The sequence below is a fragment of the Chaetura pelagica genome, unplaced genomic scaffold, assembly GCF_000747805.2.
Source record: "Chaetura pelagica isolate M959 unplaced genomic scaffold, ChaPel_1.0 scaffold394, whole genome shotgun sequence".
NCBI classification, from domain to species: Eukaryota; Metazoa; Chordata; class Aves; order Apodiformes; family Apodidae; genus Chaetura; species Chaetura pelagica.
The window spans coordinates 1,270,670-1,283,237 of record NW_009952966.1 but is presented as its reverse complement, the minus strand read 5'-3'; the positions used below and the strand labels follow the sequence as shown (position 1 = coordinate 1,283,237).

The window sequence follows — 12,568 nt, the reverse complement described above, 5'->3', positions numbered from 1 at the left end:
CCCCTCAGGCAGCTACTTCTGCTACGACAGCCCCGCCGCGCTGCAGACGCAGGTGCAGCGGGTGAGTAGCCCGGACAGCTCAGGGAGCTGCTTGGCCTCTGTGGTTGTTCTTCCTCCCCCCCCACCCCGGTAAGTGGTGCCCTCGGTTCTTCCCCCTCCCCCGCAGGACATGAAGGTGAACACGGCGCAGTTCATGTCGCTCTACGCCTGGTACTCCTGGCCCAACGTGGTTCTCTGCTTCTTCGGGGGTTTCCTGATCGACAGGGTGTTCGGGATACGGTGAGTGGGGGGTGTCACCCCTGAGGTGCACGTGGAGCACGGGCTTCAGGGGCTGGCAGCTGCTTCAAATCGGTTTGCATGTCATCTAGGGATTTCCTCTGCTATAAACGCTCCTCCTTTCCTTCCCAGCTTCATTAAAGCAGCTTTAAAATGCAAACGTCTGTATGACCTTTACTGTCTTATTACAGACACCCTTGTATTGCACATCAGCCTCCCCTTGTTTCCTTGCTGCAGGCCTCATGGGCTGTTTTGCAGCCAAAAAGAAAAAGGTTCTAGTTCTGCATTAAGTGATTCTGTTTTTCTTACAGGTTGGGAACTATAATATTTAGTGTCTTTGTTTGTGTTGGCCAGGTAAGTGCAAAGGAGGTGGTGAGGGCTTCTGTTTTCTGAGGGTTTCTGTGTTGCTTCTAGTTTGTTCAGTACTTCAAATATAATGATTTTCCCTTAAATGTGTGCCTGGCAGGTGGTTTTTGCTTTGGGAGCACTGATCAATGCTTTCTGGCTGATGGATGCAGGCAGATTCATATTTGGGTGAGTCTGGGAGGGGGATAGTGCTCTCTGAGGCAAGGACCTGCCCTCTGTGTCCTGGAAAACTGCTGCCATGTTGACACTCAGAGGCAAAACTGATGGATTTTGAGGCACCTGCAGAGGTGCAGGTTCTTCAGCTGCATCCCCTGCAGAAATTAAAGTTAGAAAAACAGAAAACAGAACTTTGCAGGTTTTGTGTCTGTCTGGGAAACCTGGCTGCTGAATTCAGGGATGGTGAATGGACCCAAATGAAGACATCCAGGGAGCTGGCAGAGCTGCAGTTCCCCTTCTCATTCTTATTTCCTGAGTAAAAAGAATCCCTGGCAACAACAAAACCAGTAGAGCTCCTCATGTGGCCTGAGATGAGAGCAAATGCCAGAATAAATACCTCCCAGTTGTGAATGTGCCACAGCATAAAAGTGCTAGAAACTCTGCCCCTGGTGTGCTGGAGGGGTCAGATGATTCCAGGTAAGATTCCTGCTTCTGGTTTCATTTGGGTCAGGATCTAGACCACTTGGTTGCTCAATACTGAAGCTAAATGAGAAGCTGCTGCCCATTGATTTGGTTTCTGTAGGTGGCCAAAGGCAATTAAGATGCCTTGCACTCTTAATTATCCTTGACACTGCAGTTCTCTTTGGATTTGTCTTTAAGACTTGATTACCCAGCACACAAGCATTAGCTCTGCCTGTACAGGGATCAGCTCCTCTGAAATGGTCCCCCTGGCATTGCAAGCAGCTGGTGAATTGCTTCCTCCTTGCTTTGCAGCCTGCAATTAATGTGTGTTCCTTTGTGCTTTCCTTCTGTTTCAGAATAGGGGGAGAGTCCTTGGCTGTGGCACAAAACACTTATGCAGTCAGTTGGTTTAAAGGCAAGGAGTTAAACCTGGTGTTTGGATTACAGCTCAGCATGGCCAGAATTGTAAGTGTGGCACATGTGTAGCTCTAATTCCTGGACTTGAAGGTGGGCACCTTCTCTTGGCAGGGGAACAGGTGGAAAACAGCATTTCTGTTGCTCCCCAGGGAGCTCAAGTTAGGAATGGATGTGACATTTGAATTTACAATGTTAAAATTGTGGTTGGTGGACAAAGGGTACACAAGGAAATGGGTTAATGAGATTTGTTAGAACCTTCAGCTTCTGCAGAAGCCTGGTGGTGTCATGAGTGGGGATGACTGGGAGGGACAGTCACAGTGCTGCATTTCATCTGGCTGATTGATTCTTGGCACCTCAGGAAGTGCTGCTTTAACTGGGTGGCTGAGTGCAGGCTCTGATCAGGGAGCTGGGGAGGCTGCTTTGGGCTCCCATCCTTCCCTGCTCTGGCAGGATGTTTGTGTCCCTGGTCCTGTTTGGGTTTGATGCATCACTGGAGCTGCTGCTGGAGGTGGTTCACTTCAACACACCAGGCTGTGGTGAAGAGAGGGGGGGACCTTCCTTCTCCTCAGCAACCTGGGGTGTCCTACAGCACCACAGGATTTACCTGGGTAAGAGAGGTGAGCTGGTCATGCCTGGGGTGGTGGTCAGGCTGTTGTTAACTAGCAGGTGCCTCAGCTGAACTGTAGTTGCTTGTTGTTAGCCTGGGGGCTGCAGCCATGGATCCCTTCTCTCAGGGCAGAGGGGGGAAGCTCCTGCTTGTTCCTGGTGCCTCTCAGGTGGGAATCCTGTTTGCTTCCATGTGTGTCAGTTCAGGAGTTAATGCAGTGCATGGTGTAGATTTTATGGCATTTCTGATGTCTCCACCTAAACACTGTTCAGTTTGTGACCCTTGTTATTGCTGCAAAAGTTAATTTGTCTGACCCAACCAGCAGGGAATACTCTGGTGGCTGGTGGTTGATGTTCCCTGTGTAGCATCTTACCTGTTTGTTTTCAACTCTCTCCAACAAGCCTAATGATCCTCTTGAATTCATATAGTTGTGAAATACATTCTTCTTCACATGAGTCTCTTCTGCCCAGGGGAGCACAGTGAACATGAATATCATGGGATGGATATACTCCAGAGTTCAAGATCTCCTGGGATATACTGGGCCCAGCACTCTTGGGTTCACTCTCATGATAGGTCAGCAATCTTTTTAATTGTATCACTTGCTGGTTTGGGATTCTGAATTTAAACATCTTGCCTGTGTGTGAGTCATTTCTCACTAGCTTGAAGGCAGGTGAAATCTATTTGAGAGTAGGAAGAGCAGTTCAGATACTGTTTGTGTCAGTGGCTAATGTTGTTATGCAGTGTGTGATGACTGCAGCTGCTGGCTGAGTTCTGTGGGTGCCAAATCCAAGTCTGTATCTTATGGAAATGAAACCTGTAACATGCTCTGAGCAGAGGACAGGCTTGAGACACTTTCTGAAGGGAATCATCTCAAAGCTTGTGTGTAGTTGGCAGATATGTAAAACTGTAATTTCAGCTACCTTTGGGTCTGTGCTCCTGCCCTTCAGAGCCATGGGTAGTAAGGCCATGGTGTTGGTAAGAGGGCCCAGGCTTTGTTTCTGTTACTGTGAGTTACCAGTAAGGAGCTTGGCTGAGCTGGGTGGGGGTGATGCTGATGTTGTAAATCAAATGAATGTGCTCCAGCTCAAGGCAGGTGTCTCAGGTGACAGGCTTCAGCATTTCCACCTCACTCTGAGATGTACAGCTACAAGCTGCTGTTAATCTTCATTTATATTGGATATGTGAAGCTACACTGCACCAGCTGGGCTTAAAAGCTGGTTCATTACCTGATTCAACAACTAAACCTGTGGCATTGTCCCCTGGCAGGTGGGGTAACGTGTCTTTTCTCACTGGCCTGTGCCTTAATCCTGGCTTATCTGGACAGGAGAGCAGAGAAGCTCCTGTGTAAAGAGCAAGGGAAAACAGGTGAGTGTGGGGCTGGATCTGCCTTGGGTTCACCCTTTCCTTCTGGAACAGGCCCTTTCAGTTGCCAGTGCTCTTTGCATTTTGGGTAATTCAGTGGCAGCTGCTCAGTGGCTTTTCCACAGTATCAGCTTTAATCATAGTTTTCAGTTCATTTCTGTAGCAGTAGGAGGTGGCACAGTTCTAAACAGCAGTTTACAGGCAGGTGCACTCATCTGCTTTATTTATAAATCATGTGGAGAGCCTCCCAGTTCAAACCAGTTTGATCTGTGCCATTACCACTGGTGCTTTGTTTTAAGGACTTGGTCTTATTTCCTTCAGTAGGTGAGCAAAAACATGCAGCTCCTCTGTCAGTGTGTTGAGTTTTCCATGTGGGATTCAGACATGACTTTTGCCAGCTCATTAAACATTTCCTTGAAAACGTGGCTTGCATTTAATTCTGCTACTTTAAGACTTGCAGAGGCTTTAGAGAACTTGTACATCCAGCTTCATGTGGGAGAGACAATTTGTTCTTGACTTTGGCACTGTGGATTTAGGGCTTGCATGTCCTTAACTGGGTCTCCCTGAGTAAACTGGAGACAAGAGGCTGGTTCGTGGCAGGAGCAGGCCTGTCCTCACCTCAGGGTTTGTTCAGTGTGGGTGAGTTTCAGATGTGCTTATGGTGACTGAAACAACATTCTCTCTTGCCCAACTGCAGGTGAAGTGATTAAGCTAACGGACGTCAAGGACTTCTCCTTGTCCTTGTGGCTTATTTTTGTCATCTGTGTCTGTTACTATGCAGCAGTTTTTCCTTTCATTGGGCTTGGAAAGTAAGTGTCTCTCACCTGTGTGGCTCTTCCTCTGGGGTTTGGTTTGGGTTTTGCTTGGCTGCTTCCAAAGGGAGAGGTGCAGGCTAATATTTAAGAATCCCAGGTGGCTACAGAGCCCTGGCAAGTCTGTGCTGTGGCTTGTCACTTTCTGGAGTTGTTCTCTATACCTGTGATACAAATTACCACAACTTAAGAGTTGAGCTGTGTGGGAAACACCCCTGCTTGGCTTGAACTGACCTGTCAGAACTCAAAAGCATAATGTATCCTCCAGTGCTGATTAAAACTTGATCCAGATTTAAAGCATGGGAGGAGTTTGGGTGTGGAAAGCTGTGAGCAGCTGTCAAGTAGAATTCCTTCCATATCCAGAAGCTGCTGAGTGTGAGGTGGGAGCTTAGATATAGGTGCAGCTGGAGACTGAAGTTCTCTTCATGTGCTGACTTGGGCATATACCAAGTTCAACTGGATGTATTTATATGTAGGTTTCCCTTTGAGCCACCTGAGGTGATCCAGTGGCTCAGTTTGAAGGGTTTGAGTATTCTTGGAAAGAGAAGCAGGACTCCTGGGCTCAGGTGTAGATGCTTGTATTTTGCTTGTGTATGTATTCTAAAAATTCTCACTTTGTCTGGTACAGAATGCTCATTACTCATGCCTAATTATTAGGTGGCAGGCTGGTGATGTGCTGTGGATGTTTTCTCCAGAGTGGAATTTGAATAGTCCTTAGGGAAAGGCTTGTAGAGTCTGCTAATCAGCTCCTTATGAGGACCTGGGAGGGGGTGTTAATCAAAACTGCATGATAATATTTAAGTCTTCTATAAACTAGGTTCTGGTGTCCTTGTTTTGTCTAGCTTAGTTTTTCTTTCAGGTCAGGTAAGTGCATTTTTCTAAATCTGTGTGTTTTTTTCTTTAGGGTTTTCTTTATTGAGAAATTCAAGTTCTCATCTCGAGAAGCAAGTGCAATTAACAGGTGTGTTGTGATGGATTTAACAAGTAAGTGTGCTCCTGCTGTGTTGCAGGGCTCCCTCCATGTGGGAGGAGGTTTGGGTTCTACTGCTGCAGGTGGTGACTTGCACTGAAGTAAACAGATGGGTTTCAGGTGGCCCAAGGGATAACTGGGAGGTGTGGGTGTTTGGTGAAATAAAAATGGTTTAGGTGTTCACAGTGAGAAGCTGGAGAGAAAAGCCTCTCTTTGTGTTGCTGATTCTGCTCTGGGTGATAGAAGCAGTTTAAGAGCAACATTAAATGAACTAAATTTTCCAAGTTTGAAGATGAATTTGTGAGGTGACAAAAAACCCAAATAAAAACCACCACACTTGCTGGAATATGATTCCTAGAGCTCCAAGTGTGTCTCTGTTTCTCTGGTGGTTGAGTGTTTTCATGTCTTCAGACCTTCTGGGGGAGTTCTGGGGTCTGTTTGGCTCTTTTTGCTGTGGTTGTTTCCTTTTGGCCTCACAGGTAAGAAGGGCAAATGTTTGTTTTTTTTCTGGAGACACTTGCATTGTGTGGCACAGAAAGCTGTCCATGGCCAGCTGGTGTGCAGCTCTTCTCATTCTCTTGTAGCATTGTGTATATCATCTCAGCACCCCTGTCTCCAGTCTTTGGGCTCCTGGTGGATAAACTTGGGAAGAACATCATCTGGGTTTTGTGTGCTGTAATAACTACACTTGCTTCTCACATTATGTTGGCTTTTACCTTCTGGAACCCCTGGATAGCAATGGTAATGGATTCTTGGAGCTAAGTATGATATAAGAAGGGGAGTTACACTGAGTTGTGTGGAGTGGCAAGTCCTTGGCCCTTCAGAGAAGGTTTCAGTTCCTCAGTGTCTGTGCTTGGGTGGTGCTGTGTCACACAGGTTGCTCTCATGCTTCATGGACAGTCCTCTTTACTAGCTGCCTGTGCCATGTGCTGTCTTTTCTCCTAGAACTTGTTATTTTGGTGTAGTTCTGAAGCTCACTACTCTCATGCTGTGTTGGATGGTGGTAAACTCAATAAAAATCCTGGTTGCTGATTTCCCTTTCCTAGGGCAGATGCCCTGAGAAATTGCTTTTGAACTAAGGCTCACAGGCTTAAATATGGTGCTGAGCAGTGTATCAGGGTCCTTGGTTTTTAGGTGTTTTTCTAGTGAATTGCATCATTGATGCAATTTCCTGTGGGTATTCAAGTCAGGCTCTGTACTCAGTGCTAATTAGATAGGGATGAGCTTGTGGGTCACTTCTGGAAGAAGTTCCCTCTCCTTCTGAATGTGCATATTTATTTAGAACAATATTGCAGAAAGTGTTATTACTGCTCTTTTGTTTTCCTCTCTCTTTTGGGAGAAGGGGAGAACCAGTATGTTAATTTGTTAAAGCCTTGCAGCAAAAAAAATGCAAACATCTGTGTATTTGTTATTTACTTCCCCAGTGCTTGCTGGGAGTGGCCTACTCACTGCTTGCCTGTGCCCTGTGGCCCATGGTGGCCTTTGTTGTTCCAGAACACCAGCTGGGAACTGCTTATGGCTTGTAAGTACTTAAACCTTACTGTGCTGCCCTGCAGTGACCAGGACCTGGTACTGACACTGCAAAACTGCACAACGGGCAGTTCTCACACACTAATGGTTCCCAGTTCCTCCCAGTTCCATCCAGCAGGAAGTCTTCTGTAGTTTCAGGTTGTCTGCGTGTGCTCCAATCAACAGGGAGAAGTTAATCTCACTGTTTGTTCAGTGCTGCTAATGTTGTTTTCTTTAAAAAGAGCCTTGTGGCCATGGTAACCCTGTGCTCTGTGTCAGCATGCAGTCTATCCAGAACCTGGGGCTGGCCATTATTGCTATAGCAGCTGGGATGATTCTGGACACAAGAGGATACTTGTTTCTTGAAGTCTTCTTCAGTGCTTGTGTTTGCTGTAAGTATTAAAAACACTGATAATGGGTTCTGGACATTCAGGAAGCTTGATAAGGCTTTTTTTCTTGCTGTTTCCTGTAAAAGAGTAGTAATTCCTTTCTTACACTTAGAACTTTCACCTGGGGCAGTGTTGAAAGTAGCTCAAAACTAGGGAAGTGTTTTGTGGGTTTCTTTGTGATTTGGTGAAAGTAATTTCAGTGTTTGGGAAAAAAAAGGGTAACTAAAAGGGTAGGTGAGTAAATAGGGAGTAAAAGGGCAGGTAAATGATACACTGAAAGGCTGTGTTTGAGGGCTGCTGTTGGTATAACTGAAATAACCTTTTCTGGGTTACCATGCTGCTTATGAGCACAGTGGAATTTTCAGAAGCAATTTAGAGATGCTGCTGGCAAAACATCTCCCCTCAGTTCTAGCTATCATGAAGAAATCTTAGTTGTTGCTTGGCTGAATGTTAAAGCTGTTCTTCTCTCACTGTAAACGTATTGTCAGCTGAAGTGGTTCCTTTTCTTTTTTCCCCTCAGTGTCACTCATAGCTGTAGTCATGCTGTATTTTGTGAATCACCTCACAGGTGAGTGGTTGAAGCTGGGACCTGTCCTTTCAGCTGGCTTCAGCAGAGCTGGAAGATGTCCTGCAGCTTTTCCTAAACTGCCTATGTCTGCAAATATAAAACCTGAATTCTGTAGACTTCCCTCCAAAGAGCAGTGTTCTTTCTCACCTGCCTTCTGAAGGAGTAACTACTGAAGGATCTGGAAGGGATGTTACTTTCTCTTTCAAGGTTGCTGCTTTATTTTTGGAGGGTACTGTGGTGAGCTGTAGAGAAACTTCACTGTTACTCAACAGAAAACTGAAGAGATTAGTTTGGGTCCTGATTTTGCTTGCTCAGATGAAGATGAACACACTGATCTTTCCCTCAGTTTCTACTTTTGTAAAATGACTCCACTGGTTTCTTTTATCAAGTGCTCTGAGGACTTCTGCAGAGAGGTTATGATGTCTTTGATATCAAAAAAGTTAGGAGTTTCAAAGTGGATGTTCTTTTGCAGGTGGTGATCTAAACTGGTCTGCAAAGAAGAGGGAAAAACTGCAAAAAGCAGTTGCCACTGAGTAAGTATAAAGGATAATAAAGACCAGGATCCTTATAGAATATTTAACCTGAAGTAATTAAGTAGGTTACTGTCTGAAGTCAGTCTCTTTGGGCCTGTCACTTTTACTGAATGTTGTTTTATTTCTTATCCATTAGTAGTAGGATTTCATATTCCTGCTTCCTCTGAAGGACTGATTAGAGGAAACAAAAATTCAGCGGGTGTCACTTCTCTTTCATTTTGAACTTGCTCCTCTTGCTGTCTTATTTGGAAGCTTTAATTCAACTTGTCTCTGAAAGCCAAGGCTTGAGTCTAAATTGCAGCACTGATGTGAAACTTGGTGTGTGGCATAAATGTCAGTGATCAGAGTGAAAAGACCCTGGGTTGAGGGAGAAAATGGAAGGGGGTATTTCAATCAGGTGGAATGCACTTCCTTGAAAAGGAAATGGAGCACTTGAGGTGGGCTGAGAGTGAAAAGACCCTGGGTTGAGGGAGAAAATGGGGTATTTCCATCAGGTGGAATCCACTTCCTTGAGAAGGAAATGGAACACTTGAGGTGGGCTGAGGGCAGAAATTGTCAAAAGAGGTAAACTTGGACAGTTCACCCCATTAAGCAGATTTCATTCTGTGGGAGTCTTGTGTGTCCTTGTTTCCTCTCTGTGGAAAATAAGGATAGTGACACTCTTCAGAATAGTCACTTAAAAAAAAATCTCTTCTTTGGTCTTGATTAAAAATTGGTGACATTAAAGGTCCCTGAGAACTGGAACCAGATACTCCTGCTTTTTAAGAGTGTTTGGTCAAACAGGAGGGTCTCAGTCCTGCTGCTGGGATATCCCCTGAGTTGTGGGGCACTGGATTTATCCCCTCTTGGTTAGTTTATTGATTAAAAAGATATATATATATTTAAAGCAAATGTGTAATTTGCATAAAGATAGAACAGGTTTAAGAAATCCGAGGTTCTGCTCCTCTGATCTGAATTCCTTTTAGTGAGGCTGGGATTGAGACCTGTTGGAGAGGGCACAGTGTGTGTGTTTCATGACTCCAGTCACAGTTTGACATTTGTCATGTGAAAGAGTCAATGTGCAGCAAGTCACAGCTTTCCAGATAACAGCTGCAGAAGCCAAGCTGCTGGTATGTGGATTTTTTAAAAATGCTTTCAGTTCTGAGCTCACTCAGCTCAGTGAGTCTCCTCAGGTCTTGTTCATTTGCCTGTGATGTTGCTGGAATTCTTTACTTTTCAATGGGTAACTACATTTCACCTGCAGATGCTGCACATCCTTCAGCTGATAGATAAGTTGATTCCAGATAGATTCCTTTGCTAACGGGATGTCTCTTTATGAATGGACTTCTCTAAAACTGGGTTGTGTAACTGGCCACGTGGTGCTGCTTCAGTTAGTCTTGGAAAAACCAAACCAAAACTAAAATACCTGTCAACAAGGTCTAGCCAGGTGATCTGTGGAGTTTCACATGGTTTTGTTTCTTGTCCTAATTCATGGGTTGGTTACACATCACTCCTGAGGGAAGCTCAAGGGAACTAAAAGCTCAGCAGACCTGCTGAGCTTGCTTGTGACAAGTATCATCCTTGAGCCCAGAGGTCGCAGACAGATTTTAATACAAAAGCAACAACAAAACCCCCCACTTTGTATCCAGGAGCAAAGGATTTCTCTGTCCCAATAAAGCTGCTTTTCAGTCTGCTTGGCCCTTGTGGGATGTGTGTGACACCTCCAGTAGTTACTGTGAAAGATGGTTTTGTGTTGGTGTGTCTTGTGGGACAGAGAACGATGTTTTCAGTAATTCTTGTTGCGATGTTTTTTTCAGAAAAGAAAGTTGAATAGCAAGTATCATCCAGAAGTGGGGAGCATTTGATCAGCATCATGGCAACTTGAAGAATTATAGTCTTGTTTAGCTCGGTCACTCTGCACAGTAGCTCTTTGGAAAAGAAACTAACATGCTGGGAGGTTCACAGTACATTCCTAACTTGTATGCTTTGTCACCTGCACTGATGCCAAATCATCTCTTCATTTGAACAGAATGGGTTTATAGTGTGGTGTTAAGCTCTGTCACTGGGGAGGATGTTCTGCAGTGTGAGAGACACGTTGATCCTAAGATACAGACTAGCAGGGTGTCTCTTGGGTGCAGCTCTGCCTTTTGGGTGGAGGTTTCTTAACCTAAGGGCAGTTGATGTTCTGTGCTGAGGGTCCCTGCCCTGCAGGGCTTGGAAACGGGTCACTGTCTCTGCCTTTGTCACTGCCTTGCTGCAAACCAGGGTCTTGAAGTGTCTTTAGGGCTTTGTCTGGTCCTGTTTGTTTCTCTTTAAGACTTACATGGAAAAAGAGCCACAGTGCTCTGGGCAAATATTGACTCTTTTGTAGGAGACTGCAATGAATTCTGAGGACTGCTGAGCAGTCTTTTATTTGCATTTTTGACAAGCAGTTATTTTTGTACTGTAATCTTTATTTTAAGGAGTGAAAGCTTGTTTAATAAAGAGATGGGAAAGACTGTTACAAAAGCTCACTGAGCATCTGTGTAATCACTGAGTAATCTGTAAAAACCCAAAGGTTTCTCTTTTTAAAGTCTTGCAGTTAAATAAAAGGAAACTGGAGAAAACAGCCTCTCTCTTTCTTTCCATTGGAATAGTCCATACATGTCTTCTTTTCATCTGATAACTACTATTAATCTATAATATCCAAAGCTTCTCCTAGTTACTGAAAAGCAAGCTGCACACAGCAGGTGAGGTTGCTGGGGTTTGCACTCCTCAGTGCAAGTATCTGAAACCAATTTTCTTTTCCAGAGTGGAGGAACAAGAGAGGCTCAGACATCAGAATGAAGATGACTTGGCTAAATTGCAGCCAAAAGCTGATGACTTTAGTTTAAGGAACAAATACCTCTCCAGACTAGGCACTCAGGTATCAGTAACCAAGCAGTGGCTTCAATAACAAGGAGTTATAACAAGGAGAACACTGAGATACTTAATATAAGAACTCAGCTTGTTTCAATAGCCAGCAAATCAACCTCTGGTTAAGATGCTAAATGTATGATCAGAAATGATAATTTAAAACAAATCTAATGAAGACAATGGAAATAAATGAATCAGTGGCTGGTGAACCACATAGCAAGTTGAGGAACAGGCTGATTCTGATGCGTGATTTTTTTTAATTCTATTTTTTTGCAGCTACCAGATAATTACTCTTCCTGTTTCTCAACAATGGCAAACAGAAGCCTCCTGAAATAGCATCTTGCCCCACTTGCAAAAGCAGAAACACACTGAAGTTCCTGGTCCACAAAACTTAGTTTCCAGAATTGACAACTACCCCAGCCAAAGCAGAGTGATGCCACCCTACTTTTCTGCAAACCCAGATCCTGTTTTTACAAATACTTGGCTTAAGCTGCCCCTCCACACTGGGCAAATAACACACGTATGGATGAAGAACCACCTGGTTAGTTGGATGTATGTGCTGCAGCCTCCTGTCTTAAAATACCCAGTGAGTAGCTCCAGTCAGTAGCAAAGACTTGTTCTTCATGTGAAAGTTTTGGTATCACAGGGCTGTGGCTTGAGCCTTGGTGTAGGTGGGGCTTACTGAGCCTCTGGAGTTGGACAGCCTGATTACTGTGTGGGAAATGGTCTGTTCCATTCTGCTTATAGAAAAATGGGAGGGGGAAAAAATGGCCTTTTTTAATTCCTGTCCAAGCAAATATTCCAGAGGAAGTGGAGCTGTACAATGTCAGTGTTACAGTTCTGGAAGTGCTAGCCCTGGAACTCAACACCAGCTTAGCAATGACCTCGTGTAAGTCCCAATTAATGTGAAAATGGGTGTGCTTTGAAGAGGTTGTAACTAAAAATAAGTTAAATGCACTGTTGTAGTACTAAATATATCTATTTTTGCCTATAGTAACTTAAGCAGAACTTCTAGAAAACTCTTGGTCTAAAGGTTGTTTTTTTTAAAGAGACTTTTCAGTGGAGATTTTTGATGTTCCTGAAGGAGATCACCACCTTCCTGAAGGACTAAGCCAGGGCTGTTTTGGTTCACAGTTCTGCTTTCTGAAGAACAATCCAGGAAAATAAAGTAGCAGTTGGGAGCTGTGCTGAGTTTGGTGCTGAAGTCACCAACCTGTGCTAGTTCTTATTGGTGCTCTGTGGGCTCCCTCAGAACCAAACACTGGCA

At 44.5% G+C, this 12,568-nt stretch overlaps 1 protein-coding gene across 1 annotated transcript; it reads left to right on the top strand.

The window, feature by feature from the left end:
* The first annotated feature begins 16 nt into the window (after window positions 1-16).
* On the top strand, window positions 17-11,637 carry MFSD1 (major facilitator superfamily domain containing 1). Its single transcript, XM_009995708.1, is given in 16 exon segments — window positions 17-61; window positions 167-279; window positions 588-630; window positions 743-810; window positions 1,617-1,725; window positions 2,755-2,857; window positions 3,551-3,649; window positions 4,344-4,455; window positions 5,363-5,419; window positions 6,013-6,169; window positions 6,853-6,950; window positions 7,217-7,329; window positions 7,847-7,894; window positions 8,367-8,431; window positions 11,204-11,311; window positions 11,578-11,637. Coding segments are annotated over 15 exon segments (1,350 nt in total). The 5' UTR covers window positions 17-61; window positions 167-169.
* Window positions 11,638-12,568: the final 931 nt, after the last annotated feature.